Genomic DNA, 17,749 nt, shown 5'->3' on the forward strand with positions numbered 1-17,749 from the left:
CCTTTCAGCCAATCCGCTCCGTTTCTCCCCTCTTTGCCCCGCCCCGTTCCGGCCTCTCTGCCCAATCAGCTGCCGGCCCCGCCCCTTTCCCCGCCGGAAGTGTCTCCTTGGCAACGCGCTGGCGGCGTGCGGGGCGGGGCCTGGTCATGGCGGGGTCTCCGCGCTGCGGGCTCTGCGGGGCGGCCGGGCGGGTCCGCTGCCAGCGCTGCCGCGTCACCTACTACTGGTGAGGAGCCCCGCTGGTTGCCGGAGCACCAGGCAGCACCGGGCGGGAGGCAGGGACAGGGGGCAGGGGCGCGGGGGCGAGGCCCGGAGGGGGGAGGTGGGCCAGGATGGGGACAAAGCAGGGAGGGAGCCTGGGGCAAGGGTCAGGGTACAGGGACAAAGGCCTGAGAGGCAGGAGCAGTCCTGGGGCACAGGGACACGGCAAGGGGCAGGGAACAGCCCTGGGATTAGGATCAGGATGCACAGAGAAAGCCAAGAGAGAGGCTTGGGAGGTGGGAACAGTCCCTGTATGGACAATGGCAGGGAGGAAGCCCAAGGGGAGGCTCGGGACACACTAATAAAGCCGAGGATGAGGTCCGAGAGGCAGGAACAGGCCCAGGACAGCGCAAGATGTAGGGACTAGCCCCAGTACAAGGATCAGAACGTAGGGAGAAGGCCAAGGGAGTGGTCCAGGAGACAGAAACAGGCCCAGGATGGGCCCATAGGCAGGGAGGAAGCCTGGGACAAGGCCCAAGGTGAGGCCTGAGAGGCAGGAGCAGTCCTAGGGCACAGGGACAGGGCAAGGGACAGGGAGCAGCTCTGGAATTAGGATCAGGATGCACAGAGAAAGCCAAGAGAGGGGCTCAGGAAATGGGAACAGGCCCTGGATGGGGACAATGGCAGAGAGGAAGCCCAGGACAAGGCTCAGGACACATGGAGAAGGTCCATGGTGAGGCGTGGAGGCAGGAACAAGCCCAGGACAAGGCTGGGGATGGTCCCCTGGTGGCAGCACCAGGCCTAGAATGCAGGGATGGACCCACGGCAAGGGCTGGGAGACAGGGACTGAGCCTGGGACGCAATCTGGGGCACGTGGACAGGGCAAGGGGCAATGATTGGTCTCTTGACAAGGCTCAAGACACACTGAGAACACTCAGAGTGAGGCCCAGGATGCAGGGACAGTGCGAGGGGCAGGGACTACCACTGGGACAAGGCTCAGGACACACAGAGAAGGCCCAGGACAAGGCTCAGGATGATGCCCGGGAGGCAGCACCAGGACTAGGACACAGGGGAAGATCTGGGAGACAGAGACAAAGCTTGGAACACAGTCTGAGACACACGGACAGGGCAAGAGGGTGGGACAAGCCCCTGCATGAGGCTCATGACACAGACATAAAGCCCAGGACAAGTTTTAGGACACAGGAGTGACACCTAGGATGAAGCCTGAGTGGCAAGGACGAGGCTCAGGAGGCAGGGACAAGGGTGGATGGAGGCAGGGACAAGGATGGATGGAGACAGGGAGCAGGCCCAGGATGAAGCTCAGGAGGCAAAGTGATGGGACTGGAATGACTGGGAACACTTCGCTGAAGCATTCCTCCTCACTTCCAATAGTGCCCACGTCAAATTGAGAGCAACACAATGAGTGTGTCAGGTGTTTACACAAATAACATGGGTAATTCCTTGTCACCCAGGACATAAAGCAGGCAAAAACCTTTCCTGACATCATTTCCAAGCAAATGAAAGTATTGCTCTTCCCTTATTTTGGTAGCGATGTCAATCATCAGCAAACCGACTGGGTCAGCATCCATGAGCAAATATGCGAGCTGCTGATTCCAGTCCGTACATCCCTCCCTTTTCCTCTTTCTGAGAAAGAAAGGAAACACAACATGGAACAGCTGGTGATGAGGCAGGTACGTACAAGGAAGACAAATACTGCTTCAAAGTCTAAAAAGAACACCATTTAATTAGGTCTCTTCTTCCTATAGTGAGATGTCCAAGGTACTGGGTACTCGTTGGTCACTACCGAGCTACAGAGCTTTAATTTCTTTTAAAACAAAAACTCCCTAATGAGGAGGGTGGGAGGATCCTTGCCTCCTGCCTTTTCCACCTTACTCAAAGCCCTGAGTTCCCTCAGATAGCGCCAACCTGGATGTCCCACGTGGCCTAGTAGTTTGTCCATCTCTCCAATTTGCCCGGGATCCAACTGAGTTTTACTTCTTGCATCCTTTGCCAATGAGAGGGATTCCCCTTCCTCAAAGCAGAGGGGCAAAGAAATAAAGTCCATTCCCTTTGTTTACCTGGCCAATTTTAAACGCCCTTTCCCACTAACTCCGCTCTTTTATCTCTGTTTTTGGCCTCGTGGGTGGTGCAGATGTGCAGCTCCTTTCCAGCCCTGGTGGTTTTCAACTCTTTCTTGTTTGTTTGTTTGTTTATGGTGCAACAGGATCTGCTTCTCCACGATGTTGATAAAACAAAATAACCCACCCAAACGCATCTGCAGCTTAAAATGATCTTGCCCATAAAAATAAATTATCCTTCTACCATTGCATAACTCCTCATTGCAGAATAATGGGATGGCTGAAAGTGAGCTGGCAACCATCAAAATGAGATGAGCAGCATTAGTCTTCTGGATTTTGCATAGAATCATGGAATGGTTTGGGTTGGAAGGTACCTCAAAGCCCACCCAGTCCCACCCCTGGGACACCTCCCACTGGATCAGGGGCTCCAAGCCCCATCCAGCCTGGCCTTGAACCCCTCCAGGGATGGGGCAGCCACCCCTGCTCTGGGCAACCTGGGCCAGGGCCTCCCCACCCTCACAGCAAAACATTTCTCCTTAAGGGCTCATGTCAATCTCCCCTCTTGCAGCTGAAAACTGCTCCCCTCATCCTATCCTCGCAGTCCCTGATAAAAAGCCCCTCTCCAGCTTTCCTGGAGTCCCTTTCAGCACTGGAGGCTGCTCTAAGTTCTCCCTGGAGTCTTTCTCTTCTCCAGGCTGAACAACCCCAGCTCTCTCAGCCTGTCCTCACACGGGAGATGCTCCAGCTCTTGGATCATCTTCATGGCCTCCTCTGGACTTACTCCAACCAATCCATATCCTTCCTGTGCTGAGAACTCCAGAACTGGACACAGGACTCCAGGTGGGTCTCACCAGAGCAAAGTAGAGGGGCAGAATCCCCTCCCTCGCGTGCTGGTCCCACTATTTTGGATGCAGCCCAGGACACGGTTGGTTTCTGGGCTGCGAGCATACATTGCCAGCACATGTTGAGCTTCTCATCCCCCAACTCCCCAAATTCTTCACAGAGCTGTTCTCAATCCAATAACATCACGTATTGTTTTTAAGGTTGTTTCTGGGCTGAGTGCTGGTATTTGGTGACCAGCTCATTGCTGTGCTCTTTCTCAGGAGCATCCAGAAAGAGAAAGTCTGAAAGGGGTGGAACCTGTGTAGGCAGAAGATCTGCTTGCTGAGAGCTTGCGAAAGGCTCTGGGCAGCAGATTTTTTCAGGCTTCGTAAGAACTGGGTGCTGACAACCCACGTTGGCTTTGAAAATCCCATCTGCTTGAAAATCACAGGCAAAACTTTTGACCACAGTCCAAGCGTGTTAGGACAATGTATCTCAGGAGTGTCAGAAGCACCTTTGTTCAGGGTTACGTTTATAAAGTCTGCATAGGAAAAAAAAGATAAACTTGGCCTTATCAGGGTTATCAGGCGACAGGTTGACTGTCACAGCTTTCCCAGTAAACTTCACTTTCATGCTGAATGCTGCTGTTCAAACCTGCTGTTATTACATCACTGATTTCAGAGCAACTAAAATATACATGACAAAAGGCCAAGTGCCCCTGAGTTAGCTGGAAGCTAATCTTTCACTTTTATTAGGGTTCATCAGGTAGGTGGGGCTGGTGGGGACTCCAAGTCCTCAATTGGAGCACGTGCCTGGGTTAACTAGTTGGCAGCAGCAAACCAGCAGCTTGAGCTGAGGCTCAAAATGACTTCGTGGGAGAAGTCGCAGAGAGTGAACACCAGGTTTTTCTTCAAAGTAGAGATTTTTATGGGATCTTTAACAACCTACATTTCTTCTTTGACCTTTGTCTCCAAGCTATTTAAATAAAACACATCCTGGGAATGGTATGTGCAAGGGCACTTTCTCTTCTGTCCCTCTAAAGAGAAGAGAGCGAAAAAGCAGAGAAATCTTTTTACCTGAGTTCCTTCACGGCAGCTGCTGCCCCAAAATGCTTCATGCACAGCAAGGCAGAGGGGAGCCAGCGTTTGCCCCAGACAGGCTGACAAGCTTTGGGAAAGTAAAGTGGAGAGGGTGAGGTTATTTAGTGCCCTGTCTGGGTGGCTCCATCACATTTCTGTTCACAGAGCGAGCAAAAATACTTTAAAGGCCTTTGGAGCTCAAGGAAAAGCTAGGTGATGATCAGAGAAAAACCTTCTGCTCAAAGCCTCTCCACAGGTTTATTATTTTTGGATATTTCTGCTGGAAAATCGTGGAATCATTAGGCTGGAAAAGACCTCTCAGCTCATTCAGTCCCACTGCAGCCCAACCCCACTGTGCGTCCTAAACTGTGTCCCAAAGTGCCATGGCCACACATTTTTTTTAACCCCTCCAGGGATGGAGACTCCTCCACTGCCCTGGGCAGCCTCTGCCAGGGCTTCACCACACTTACAGTAAAGAAATTTTTCCTAATATCCACTCTAAACCTCCCCTGGTGCAACTTGAGGCTATTTCCTCTCATCCCATCGCTTGTCACTTGGGAGAAGAACCCAGCACCTGCCTCACCGAAACCTCCTTTCCGAGAGCTGCAGAGAGCAACGAGGTCTCCCTTCAGTCTCCTCCAGGCTAAACAGCCCCAGGTTCCTCAGCCACTCCCAGAACTCCTGGGCTCCAGACCATTTCCCAGCTCTGTTCCCTTTCTCTGGACACGCTCCAGCCCCTCAAGGTATTTTTTGGAGTGAGGGGTCCAGAACTGAACCCAGGATTCGAGGTGTGGTCTCACCAGTACCAAGTCCAGGGGGATGTGATAGGAACGGTTGGACTTGATGATCCGGTGGGTCTCTTCCAACCTGGTTATTCTATGATTCTATGATTCTATGTACTTCACACAGCGAAGAAGTTAGAAAACACAGCTCAAGCCTCAGCCAGGACACAGGAAAGTTCATGCACTTCAAAAAGCCCTGTGGCCTAAGGGAAGGTGCATGGGGCCAAAAGCCAGGAGGTTTTGAGTTCCACACCTCTGTATTCCAGAGCTTTGTTGATAGAAATCTGCTGTTGTCAACAGAGCCAGGGGGCTGCCTGCAGCCGGCAGCTCCCACTGACGAAGCTCTAGGTTTCTGTTTGCAGGATGGTCTCACCTGCCGGTGTGATGTTCTCTCACCGCAGCCTCTGGCTCCAGGAAGAGATCCTGGCCTCAGCCAGCTCCCAATTCCTGCCCTGCCAACTGCAGGTTTCAACTCACCCTGACTGAAATCCTGCCTTCCTCTTGAAATCGTCGTTTTCTTCACGCGTGCCAATGTTTTTGATGCTTGTGAGTGAGTTAAAAGAATGTGGTGCTGAACCCTGTGTGTGTTCCCCATTGCCCCGCTCCCACCTGGAGCAGAGCTGGGGTCCTAAGCCTCCTCAAACCCCAAGTGGGGGAAAACTGCGTGGGGGAATCTTCAGAGAAACCTCTGTAATTGCAGCAAACATTAAAAGAGGCCAAAGTGTGCAGGTCCGGGGGCGTGGGGCGAGATGAAAAAGGGTGCAGGACCCAAGTTTACGATCCCCCAAGGCCTGTAACTGCGCAGGCTTGACTATTCAGCGCTGCAGGGCGTCTGTTGTCTCCTGCCCTTTCTTCTCTTCTTGGAGCTGAGTGAAAGTATAACCCCCAGGTTGCCCTCCTTGCAGATGTTCTGAAATAGCTCATCTCCCAGGAAGCAGTGATGATCCTAGTGACAAGGAGTGAAAAAGGGATGGTCCTGGTCTCCAGCACCTCCTCAGATGACAATTGGCTTGGTCTGATCAAGAGCCATTGTGTTTTCTAGCTCTTGGCTCTTGCTGTAGCAGGGTGCTGTCACTCTGGGGCGTGTTCTTCACCACCTTCATTAATCCAGAAAGGATGTCCTTTTGTCTCAGCCAGGATCTCCAGGAAACATTCAAAAGCTGTCCTTGAGGCTCCCTGTCCCTGAGCTGTTCCTCACCGGTGGTGTTTTCCTCTCTCTGAGCACATAAAGCTCAGCAAAATGCTGAAGTCTGAGCTCTGGAAGCACGGGGAATTGGGTTTTCTGTCCTCTTGCCAGCTGGAAAACAGAAGGTAAGAAGCAAGGTGGTATTTTCTGCCAGCGCTCACTGCACAGGCCTGCCTGTGCCTCCGAGCAAGACAAAAGCGAGCGCCTGGCTGGCTGAGCTGTGGCAGCACTGCTGGGCACACCAGCAACAAGATTTCACTCCAGGCAGCATTCCTGCTGCACCACTTGTGTGAAAAGCTGACACAGAAGCGTTGGGAGTTGGCACTGGTTACACTGGATGCCAAAAGAAAACGGTAAAGAAGCACCCTGGCTCTTTTTTCGCTGACATCCCTTGATATGTTGTAAGGGCACGACATCTACAGCTGTCACAGAGCTCTCAGCAACACACAGTCATAGAATCATAGAATCACCAGGTTGGAAGAGACCCACTGGATCATCGAGTCCAACCATTCCTATCAAACACTAAACCACGTCCCTCAGCACCTCGTCCACACATCCCTTAAACCCCTCCAGGGAAGGTGACTCAACCCCCTCCCTGGGCAGCCTCTGCCAGGGACCAATGACCCTTTCTTTGAAATATATTTTCCTGATGTTGAACCTGAACCTCCCCTGGTGGAGCTTGAGGCCATTCCCTCTCGTCCTGTCCCCTCTCCCTTGGGAGAAGAGCCCAGCTCCCTCCTCTCCACAACCTCCTTTCAGGGAGTTGGAGAGAGCAATGAGGTCTCCCCTCAGCCTCCTCTTCTCCAGGCTAAACACCCCCAGCTCTCTCAGACGCTCCTCTTGTTCTCCAGCCCCCTCACCAGCTTCGTTGCTCTTCTCTGGACTCGCTCCAGAGCCTCAACATCCTTCTTGTGGTGAGGGGCCCAGAACTGACCCCAGGATTCGAGGAGCGGTCATTCCAAAAGAAAAAGATTTATGGAGCTGGTGAGTGGATCGGATGCTGCAAAGTGTGAAAAGACTAAATGCAGCAACGACTGCAAGAAGCAGCAACAGGCAGAAAGGTACCATACATAGAAGAAACTGTGAAGTCTGGCACAGAAGCTGCTTGACCACCAAACCCAGCTTGGGTAATGGATATGGAGGAGTCCAAGTGCATTAGGGTGTTCTGCTTGTAACCGGCTTTCCAGGCTCCGCGCCCCAAATACCAGACCTAGAACTCGCTGGGAGAGGGTGGGAGGACGCTGCAGCTCCTCGCTTCCCCAGCACGTCTCTCGCAGCTGGAGCTGTGCCATGCTGGCACCGGCTTGGCAAACCACACGCTCTGCTGCCTGCCGTGAGTCACCGTGTTACCGTCAGCAGAACCCTGCCGTAGCCCCTTTGTCTAATCGTTTCTATGGTCTTGTGATGAGTATTTTCTGTGCTTCACAGCTTTTATTACTGCAGCCTTATTAGTCCCTTTTTGTAGGCGTGAAGGATTCTTCATCTCCTAAGACACCGCGTGACCAAAGAGGATGTCCAAAGCTGTTCCTGTTAAAAGCAGGAATGAAAGCCAGGTTCTAATACGACAGCTTTAATTTCCAGCCATTAATTACAGACACAAAAAAAATGTCACAATCACGGGTTTACACTTTGTAAACCTGAACAATTTATGTCTCCTTATCCTTTGCTTGCTCTGTCCCTATTTCCCCACAGAAATACATCATCGATCTCACGTCCCGCAGAGCCCAGGAGTTTATTTTGGATGGGAAGCATAAGGAAGCGATACCCGCGGCTCTGCATGCCCTGCATTTCAGCACTGAAGTGTACGGCTTGAATTCTGTGCAACTGGTGCCTGCTTATCTCCTCTTGGCTGAGGCCTTGGCTGGTAAGTATTGTCTAAATAGTAACGCCGGCAAGGGCAAGACCTCCCTTGGGTCAGGTTTCTGGTTTCCTTTTACCCTTTATCCAGGAAGGACTAGCTCTGCTGTTTCAACATTGTGCCATGTGTCTACTCTGCCCTGCCTCAAGGGCATTTCAGAGATATTAGAGAAGTCATGCACACACCCCTTTTTTTGTGTGGGTCTGGGGAAAAGGACCGCTCATCGGTGCTGAAAGATCGATGAAAGCAAATGAAATGTTTTCTCCGTCTCCGCGATTCCCACAAGAGAAGCAGTATGAAAATCTATTCGTTACCTCTGTGGTCTGGTTACCTCGCATGACTCCCAAAAAAAAAAAGCATTAAATTCCCCAGGGTGGTTGGTTGCGCTCTTATCTCGGGGAGCAGCAAACTTTCTGAGGCTGTTGCATCAGAGGAACGCCTCGGCTCATTCACAAAAGCAACACTCTGCCTGCAGCAGAGATTTTTCTCATTGACTGCCTGCTTTATTAAACATGTCAGATTAGGGCTCTGCACGTGGAGAGTTGCTCTCCTCAGCTGCACACGCAAAGGACTGAGGGATCGCTGTAAATCATCACCATTACAGGAGCGCACACAATGCTCTGGTAGCAGAGCTTGGCTGTCTCAAGGACTGGCGTAAATGGTGTGGCAGAAGGGGGAAAAAAAAACTATGAGTAATTCCAGTGTGATTATGCACAAGTCATTAGTTAGTTAGCCTGTAGCTAACCTGTTCTGAACACGTGTTTCAGGGATTTTGAATGCAATACACAATTTCTGGCTTCTCTTATAAAATCGTAGAATGGTTTGGGTTGGAAGGGACCTCAAAGCCCATCTAGTTCCACCCCCCTGCCATGAGCAGGGACACCTCCCACTGGATCAGGGGCTCCAAACCCCATTCAGTCTGGCCTTGAACATCTCCAGGGATGGGGCATCTTGCAGCTCTAGGCACTCAGCTTGTCTATAATTCAGATTTTGAAGACCCAAGGAGCACTCGGGAGAGAAGCAGGGAATCCACAGGTCTCCGTATCCAACTACTGCAAAGGATCCCTGGGCAGTGTTCTCTAATTTTCTAAAAAGAAAGATGCTCTTTATCCTGCTTCTTTTCTACATGTTGTTTCAGGGGCTGGCCATCATCTGCAGGCATCCAAGTATCTCTCCCAAGCCGAGTGGATTGTCCTCAGAACTCCAGACTGCAGCGCTGTTGTTCAGTGTAAACTACAACGTGGTCTGGGGCTTTTCTGTGCTGCTAGAGGAAACTTTGAGCAGGCTTTAGATCACCTTGCAAATGAAGTAAGCTAACTCAAATACAGAAATGCTTCACTCTTTCTTCCTTCTCCAACACTTCCAGATCTGAAAACCCTGGCAGGCAGGTTTCTGATCCTGATTTAGGTACCGAGTAGGTCCACAGTACAAACACCTGGATTTCCAGGATTAAGACATTTGTGTATCCTTGTGTTTGTGTTTTACCCGTTATCCTTATTCCCTCAAAGTGACGTGTACCTTGTCTTCACTGCATCTGCTTATAAATGCATCTCCCAGCTTTGTCACAGCCCTGGGACGGACAGACATTCCTACTCCAAACTGCACTCCATGCCTTTTATTCAACATATAAGTCACTTTATAACTTGGCTCTCATTTTCCTGAACTTTTTCCTGTTCCACAGCCTTTCTCATCAGCCCTTGTTTAACGAGTGCCTCATTAAATGCCCGGTTCCACAGCGTTTTCCACAGTTCAATCTTTTTATGCACGAGAGCTCTGAAGCGGTGGTTGCTGCCAGCTCTGTTCCTGAGGATGCTCGCACTGTCATTTGATCCCCCAAAGGCAGATGAACTCTACAAATCCTATTTGTGTCCCATGTAGCCTAAATTTATCCAGCACAGAGTGATGAATACCCACTACTGTTGAACTTGATAGTAGCTTTGTGTGGGCGTAAGTGATGACAGACAGTTGAGGAGAATTAGATCCATTCCATTCTAGTAGGTATATATGTCTTTGTTTTGTCCGTAAACCACCTGGGAGAGATTCCCACTGTGCTGTTGCATTTTAGGTACCCTGAAAGGGTGCCAGATAATAGTTTTTTGCTATTAACAAGTGGCTGCTCTACGTCTGAGCAGCCCAAGACCTGCCTGAACTTTGGCTACGTGTCAGATCTGCTGAGAGTCACACGCCAGCTCAGAATAAATAGCTGGAATGCCCCACCGCCTTTCCCGCTCCCCTGGCTTTGGCTGGGGCCGCGGGGGGAGAGCCAGGCAGGGCCGGAGAGCTGGGAAGCAGTGGCAGGTTGTGTGTTTAAAGATGGGACACATGGGGGTTGCGCAGGGAGAGTGGGAAACCTGCTCCAACAGGGTAACATGCTGCAATAAGGTTCCTCTGCCCTCGTAAGCAGGGGACCAGGGCAATGCATTCCTTTCTGTAAAACCCAAAATAGAATCATAGAATCACCAGGCTGGAAAAGACCCACCGGATCATCGAGTCCAACCATTCCCATCAATCACTAAACCATGTCCCAACACCCCCAGCTCTCTCAGCTGCTCCTCATAAGGCCTGTTCTCCAGCCCCTTCCCCAGCTTCATTGCTCTTCTCCGGATTCTCTCACAGCTCACAGATTTCTTAGGACCCTATTTTACAGCTGTAAACAGGTATAACACTATAGTTACACAGCAAAAAAAAAAAGAATGCTTGCAATATTATGAATCTATAGTAAAAATTCCCCAGGTTTGATACAAATGTTAAACTCCTTTCATGTATTTTTTTCATACCAATTCCAGGTTTACCTGGTTAGTTCTACATTTGGACTAAAATCTATTGAGGCCGCCGGAGGGTATTTCCACATGGCCAACATTTTCCTTCGCCAGAACAAAATGGACGTAGCAAAATCACTCTACGCTAAGGTTGGTAAAACTAAAGCTCATCCTCTGTATTGTTATCTTTGATTTTCCTGTCCTCTTCCCAATGTTCTTCCTTTGTAATGTAGAATCATGCAATGGTTTGGGTTGGAAGGGACCTCAAAGTCCATCCAATTCCAACCCCCCAGCCATGGGCAGGGACACCTCCCACTGGATCAGGGGCTCCAAGCCCCATCCAACCTGGCCTTGAACCCCTCCAGGGATGGGGCAGCCACCCCTGCTCTGGGCAGTCTGATGGAGACCATATCAAGCATCAGCGTTGTCTTTTAGGGTCAATCTCAGAAACCCTTTTCATACTTAAATTAAAGCCAGGAGAGATAAATCCTATACTCAGTAAAACCATCGTTATTCGAGTTGTCTTCGATCTGGGCAGCCCAGTCTTGTTAAAAAATTGGCTTTGCTACCAAATCTCCCATGTTAGAGGTTAAAGAGAGTCCCACGAGCAGAGAAAGTTGCTGAGGAGTTTCCATAGCTAGGGAAGAGCTGCTGGGTAGCAGTGGGATACAAACAAGCCAGATAAAATTTACACTGAGAATGAATTCAAAGTCATCTCAATAAAAGACTGTCAGAACAGAGCGATCAAGGAAGGGAGGCAACAATTAGCTAATGACTCATAACTGGAAAAAAAAAAAAAACCTTTTGTTTGTTTAGCCTGATTTTCCATGGAAATAAGGCTTTGGCAGCTGTGAAATCTGCCTCCATCCCCTCACAAACTTTAAACCAGTCTGCGATTGAGCGAGATTTGTTCAAATTTCATTAAAATGAAGGCTCAGATGGCAAAATGAGCTTCCGACTAAGGCCGTGCTGGGCCGAGAGTGGTTGGATTGCTCCGTGAAACACCCAGCCAGCTCACTAACCAGCAGGCGCACCGGTTGTTGTGCATTGCAGGGGACATTGTTTACAGAACAGCCAGTTGCTAAATACCAGGTATTCATACAAGTGAAATAACTCCTTTGCTTCCTGATAGGTAACCAGCATCTGGCATGCCTTTCTCCTGAAGTCAGTGCGAGCCCAGGAGCAAGCGCTGCAGTCACAACAGGAAATGTCTCCGTTCACTGAGGACAAGGAACCCAGTGAAGACCCTCTGAGTAAGCACTGCTGTTGCGCAGAACCACTTGGAGGACGGGACATTAAAGGATCCATATATCCTGCTGTTGGTATTCACAGCCCTGGGGTGTTTAGCCTGGAGGAGGCTGAGGGGAGACCTCATTGCTCTCTCCAACTGCCTGAAAGGAGGTTGTGGAGAGGAGGGAGCTGGGCTCTTCTCCCAAGGGACAGGACGAGAGGGAATGGCCTCAAGCTCCACCAGGGGAGGTTTAGGCTGAACATCAGGAAAAAATTTTTCATGGAAAGGGTCATTGGGCACTGTCAGAGGCTGCCCAGGGAGGGGGTTGAGTCCCCTTCCCTGGAGGGGTTTAAGGGACGGGTGGACGAGGCGCTGAGGGACATGGTTTAGTGATTGATGGGAATGGTTGGACTCGATGATCCAGTGGGTCTCTTCCAACCTGGTGATTCTATGATTCTAGGATAAAGACTCCATACATCCTACTGTTGGTGTTTACGGTGTTGAGGTTGAAGAATCCATACATCCTACTGTTGGTATTCATGGTGTTGGGGTTAAAGACTCCATACATCCTACTGTTGTTATTTACGGTGTTGAGGTTGAAGACTCCGTACGTCCTACTGTTGGTATTTACAGCTTTAGGGTTAAAGAATCCATACATCCTACTGCTCGTCTTCACAGCATTGGTGTTGAAGAATCCATACATCGTATTTATAGGGCTGGGGGGAAAGAGTCCATACATCCTGCTGTTCATATTTACAGCTTTGGGGTTTGTGTGGTGTTTCCGTAGACCAAATGTAAGAGAAATCATGACTAATTCTGATGCCAAGGGCTGGTGGATTGTGCTCGATAGAACAATCAAGGCCATTTTCGGAATGAGGGTATTGAAGTGGAAACACAGCTTTGCCCTTCTAGTTCACATGCTCCTTCTTGCAGTGACCTTGGCAATAACTGCACCAATACAAGGTTTTGCCTTTCAGGATTCAATTGCACTTCAACATTCTCATTTCCCCGCAGCTCGTTTGTCTCCATTTAATTAGATGAAAGTGACGTTTCATCTCCCTCAGGCAGGTTTAAAGCTCTGTCTTCTGAGGCAGTAAGGCACGATGGAATTGCCTGTGCTGATAATCAGGTGTATTAACCTGGATAATACTCCCAGGAAAGACGCTGGGGAATCTCCCACTGGGACATAAAGGTGCATAAAGCATTAGGAGATACACGAGTGTGTGTGGCACTGCCCTACACTCCACTGAAGTCAAACCAGACCCTGGTCCTGCTCTTCTTTCTACCATCTATGCTAACAAGAATATTGTTGGAGAAGAGAAACATTCCTCTAAATCCCATTGCCTGGTGCTGTCTCCATCCAGGAGGAATCACGTCAAGACAGGGCCAGGCGATACCATCTTCAGTTACAACACGAGCATCAAAGTTGCTCTTTTCACGCAGCTGTTATGGCTCCACATCCTCACTAAAGGCTAATCAACAGTTACTGACTGGATGAAAAGATATCTGTTAATGGGTATGGAATTTGCATGGAGCTGGGATACCGCGTGGATGCTTGGAGAAGAAACACTTTGATGTCTAGAAGAGATAATTGGCCGGTTTGGAATATATTATCTTTCACGCATGCATACATCCAACCGGATTATTTTGTTCTTGATGCAGCTGAAGCCCAGCAAGATGAAGCAATCCGAGTCCTGAGAACAGTTTTGGATGTCAGGGAGCAGGCACCGAAGCAGCAGCCCGGGGAAACCGCCAGGGTTTTGCATGCTCTTGCCATGCTTTATTACCTGGCCAAGGATTTACCAAAGGTAAGTTTTGGGACCATTGCTGAACCCAGTTGCCTCTGGATGAGCCCTCAGCAGCCTTGCAGTGCGGGACGGCCAAGGACGAAGCTGCTGCGGTAGCTCTGCGGGAAGTCAGCGCATGATCTACACTCTGTCACGGCTAATAAAGCCCCAGCTCTCTGGTTTGGTCTCTGCTGGGCCATCCACAGCAGCTTCTAAAGTTCCATCTACGGTGGATCCTGTAGTTATCCACATTTTCTGGGTTTGTCCTTTCTGTGGGGTATCCTGGCACAGTACCTGTCAGCCACAAGGGGCATTTAGACATCACGTCTATTATGGAGCGAGCGTATTGTGGGTCTCACACACATCCATCTCTCCTTGAGCTGAATCCCTGTGTCTGTTGTCCTGGTGTGACCGCAGGGTTGCTCTGCTGGACTCTGCCGTTCCATTTTGAATTCATACCCCTGTATTTTATGGCTAAAAATGAAGTTAGGTGTGACTGCTGACTTCAGGGTCACCAGCAGGTTGCAGGGGTTGGGGGGGGATCTCCTGCTCTGCTCCACTCTGGTGAGACCCAACCTGGTGCCCTGCGTCCAGCTCTGGAGTCCTCAGCACAGGGAGGACATGGAGCTGTTGGAGCGAGTCCAGAGGAGGCCATGGAGATGACTTGAGGGTTGGAGCACCTCCCATCCAGGGTCAGGCTGGGAGAGTTTGGGTTGTTGAGCCTGGAGAAGAGAGAGGAGGCTCCAGGGAGACCTTAGAGCAGCTTCCAGTGCTGAAAGGGGCCCCAGGAAAGCTGGGCAGGGGCTCTTGATCAGGGGGCGCAGGGATAGGACGAGGGTGAACAGTTTTAAGCTGAAAGAGGGGAGATTGAGATGAGATTTTAGGAAGAAAGGGTTTGCTGTGAGGGTGGGGAGGCCCTGGCCCAGGTTGCCCAGAGCAGGGGTGGCTGCCCCATCCCTGGAGGGGTTCAAGGCCAGGTTGGATGGGGCTTGGAGCCCCTGATCCAGTGGGAGGTGTCCCTGCCCATGGCAGGGGGTGGAACTGGATGGGCTTTGAGGTGCCTTCCAACCCAGACCATTAAAAATCACTGATTTTGAGGAAATGCTGAGCACTAAACATCTGGAAATCAGACCTCTCTGGTCAGGCTGGGCACTCAAAGCCCAAGTTCCTTCTGCTTGTGTTTTGGAAGGTGAAAAATGCAATCAGTGACGGTCTCTCCATCATAAGCCACAATGACGTGAGCCAGCATTGGGAAGACACAAAGAAACAAATTCAACTTAGAAAAATGGCAAAGCTTTCTAACTGGGACAATGTCTCAGCCCTGGGAGAGCCACCAAGGGAATTGAGGGATTTAGTTCCAACTGAGTCAGTACAGCTGGGTTCTCCTGAAATAGCTTTGGGACCGTTTGGCTGAGCTGCTGTGCGAGAGGGAGGCAGCTCGTCTCCAGCGCAGGGGGCTGGGATCTATAATCTCTTCTGTCCGCACTGCTGGATCCTAAACACAGGATCCACCGGCAGCTTTGCTCGCTCCCGTAAAGCAGCTTGTGCGGGTCACCCTCAGAAGCAGGTGGCAGACTCGGCTGGAGCTGCTCCTCCAGGGAGCCTCTGCGGGTGTTTCATCTGCCTGTCAGGAAACACCAAATTTCTAACTATTATCTTGTCCTTTCTGTTCTGTTCCAGGCTGCTGAGACGGCGATGAAAGCCTTGAACCTGGCGAAACAACTGCCCCAACCAGAGTCCCTGGAAGCCATCAGTCATTTGTTAAAGCTGATTGAATCCAAACCTTCTTATTCCTACACAAAATAACTCGGCTCGGTTTCCTGTTTAGCAGGGCTATGGACAACAGAAAGCGTTACAGACCAGGGGGCCCTTCCCGCTGCCACTTTCCCTTTCCATCTCGAGGTGTTTGACGATTAAAGTTTTTTGAGATCAATTCATTCTCCTGCACTGATCGCCTGCCGTAGCGTTACGGAATAACAGCATGAAAAGCAGGCACAGCCAACACACGATGCAGAAATCATTATCTAATGATTCCTGATGAAGCAAACGGCCTCTCCTGCCCTCACGCTGTCTGTCCAGAAGCTGAGATGGATTTGTTCCCGGTTTCCTCAGTTTGCCTTCTGGTTTGGGGATGAAGAGGCAGTGGGAACCACGCAAAGAGGGTCCTCGCTGCCTGCCCAACCTGAATTGTTCTTGCTCACTCCCTGAGACCTGTCTGAGCTCGATCAGGTGCCGCTTCCCAAGCCACATTCCCTCTTTCGACAGAGCTTTAGAGGAGTCTCCTGGCTCTGGGCACCAAGGGACTCATTAGTTCCACTTAGGGAAGATCCACATCCAAGAGGGACCATTAAAACAGCACAAGGGACTCTACACAGCCTTGAGGGAAAGGAGTAAAAAGCCAGTTGGAGCTTCCAGCCCAAGGGAGATGCAAGTTCCTCACAGCTGAGAGCTCACCAGCCTCAAGAGGAGAACATTCCTCAGATCATCAGGTGGTTCTGCCCCAAGCACCCTCCCAACCCACGGCTCTTCCCCAGAAAGCAGGGAACGCGTGAGACCCTTGGCATAAAGGGATGTAGCCAAAGGGCTAGAGGAGCCCCCGGAGCTCAGCTCCCACCCCGAAGCACATGACAGGCTGGCACAGCTGGGAAAGGGATGAAGGGAAACTCAGCCTGCTGCGAACGTCTGGATTCTGCAGAACTTTAAGCCTGCGATTAAGTCTCATTTACTTCAGGAGGATTAATGAGCACATTTAATTGCCTCGCTGAATTGGGATGAAGTCAAGTCCGCTGTTTAAACACTTCGTCAAGCTGGGACCTGAGCAATTAGCAGCGATTGATGCCGATGAAGGGAAAGTCTCAAGCCAGCGTTCATTACTGGAGGGAACAGCATCGGGGTAGACGAGGGGCCCCACGGCAGAGAGGCTGCGGTGGGAACCTCCAAACTTTCCTAGGGGAGATGGTGGTGGACGCATCCACTCTGGGAAGGTCTCTGCTTGACCAGCCTGACCACGGGATGGGGAATACCAGGAGGGGATTGCGCCTGCTGGCACCGCGCCCCAGGGCACAGAGGATTTGGGTCACTGTGCCCGGGGATTTGGAGCTGAGGGCTCAGTGGGGACAGGCTGTAATCCCTCGGGATGCTCTGCAGCCAGGCTGAGCCTGCCCCATGCGCTGCACCAACGCCTCGGTGTCGCTGCTTGGAGATGTTTAAAGCCATAAAGGATGGGGTGGAAATCAACTTGGCCTGGAGCTGAGCTTCTCCAGGAGCAGCAACGAGCAAGGGCGAGGAAGGGAAACACGAGCGTGGGTGAGAACAGGAGCCCTGGGCAAATAAAGAACATTTTTGGGAACTTGGAAAGATTTTTCTAAGAACCGTTTCAGAGGATGCTGCACCAGCCCTTCCAGCACACACCCTTCCAAAGCCACAAGCGACCAAGATCAATGTTTCTCCACACAAAAATGTTCAGACTCACGGCCCTCTCAGCTCCAGGGTTAAAAAAAATCCAACCTGCCATGAGCCAGCCCCCTCCTGCAGTAAAAACTCCTCATAACCCCCAGAAAGGGCAAGAAGGGGCACATCTTGGGGTCCAACAAGGTGCTCGAGCAGGTCAAGGCTCCAGCTGGGACCCCTCACAGCACCGGCTCCAGGGCGCCGAGTCCCCAGTGAGGCCGCTTAAGGTAATTTCGAGCTGCTCATGCACTGAGGGAGGGCATTTATGACCAGGAGAGCTGTTCCCGTGGAAGAAAAGCTTTGCTAAGCTGGGGAAGAGCCACTCATCAGGGCCTGTGTGAGCTCCACGCTGCCTGTTCGGCTGCTGCTCCCCACACGGACAGCTCCAGTGTGGAGTGAGGAGCAGGAGCAGGAGCAGAGCAGCTCCCGTCCCAGCAAATCCCAAATTTAGCAATATCCCAGCATGCTCCTAGCTGGTTCCAGCAGCAGGATTTCTCCCTTCCCCTCCCTGCTGCA

The 17,749-nt window shown here is 51.0% G+C and overlaps 1 protein-coding gene across 2 annotated transcripts; it reads left to right on the forward strand.

Moving 5' to 3' along the window:
* The first annotated feature begins 134 nt into the window (after nucleotides 1-134).
* On the forward strand, nucleotides 135-15,704 carry ZMYND12 (zinc finger MYND-type containing 12). 2 transcript variants are annotated; one of them, XM_069874547.1, is made up of 8 exons: nucleotides 135-226; nucleotides 1,751-1,892; nucleotides 7,841-8,012; nucleotides 9,145-9,314; nucleotides 10,793-10,915; nucleotides 11,898-12,018; nucleotides 13,659-13,804; nucleotides 15,464-15,703. In XM_069874547.1, the coding sequence occupies exons 1-8, from the start codon at nucleotides 147-149 to the stop codon at nucleotides 15,587-15,589; spliced, it is 1,080 nt and encodes a 359-aa protein (XP_069730648.1). In that variant the 5' UTR covers nucleotides 135-146; the 3' UTR covers nucleotides 15,590-15,703. The 2 variants fall into 2 exon arrangements, with proteins under 2 accessions (XP_069730648.1, XP_069730649.1); XM_069874548.1 differs by lacking the exons at nucleotides 135-226; nucleotides 1,751-1,892 and adding an exon at nucleotides 7,260-7,701 and having other exon boundaries at nucleotides 15,464-15,704.
* The last annotated feature ends 2,045 nt before the right edge of the window (nucleotides 15,705-17,749 follow it).

The sequence above is a fragment of the Phaenicophaeus curvirostris genome, chromosome 22 (assembly GCF_032191515.1).
Source record: "Phaenicophaeus curvirostris isolate KB17595 chromosome 22, BPBGC_Pcur_1.0, whole genome shotgun sequence".
Classification (NCBI taxonomy): Eukaryota; Metazoa; Chordata; class Aves; order Cuculiformes; family Cuculidae; genus Phaenicophaeus; species Phaenicophaeus curvirostris.

Bases quoted from the DNA above. Each gene is read 5' to 3' on its own strand.
- ZMYND12 (XM_069874547.1), top strand. From the start codon at position 147: ATGGCGGGGTCTCCGCGCTGCGGGCTCTGCGGGGCGGCCGGGCGGGTC. The intron at 8,013-9,144 runs GTAAGTATTGTC...ATGTTGTTTCAG, and splicing joins CTTGGCTGAGGCCTTGGCTG to GGGCTGGCCATCATCTGCAG. The intron at 10,916-11,897 runs GTTGGTAAAACT...GCTTCCTGATAG, and splicing joins CAAAATCACTCTACGCTAAG to GTAACCAGCATCTGGCATGC.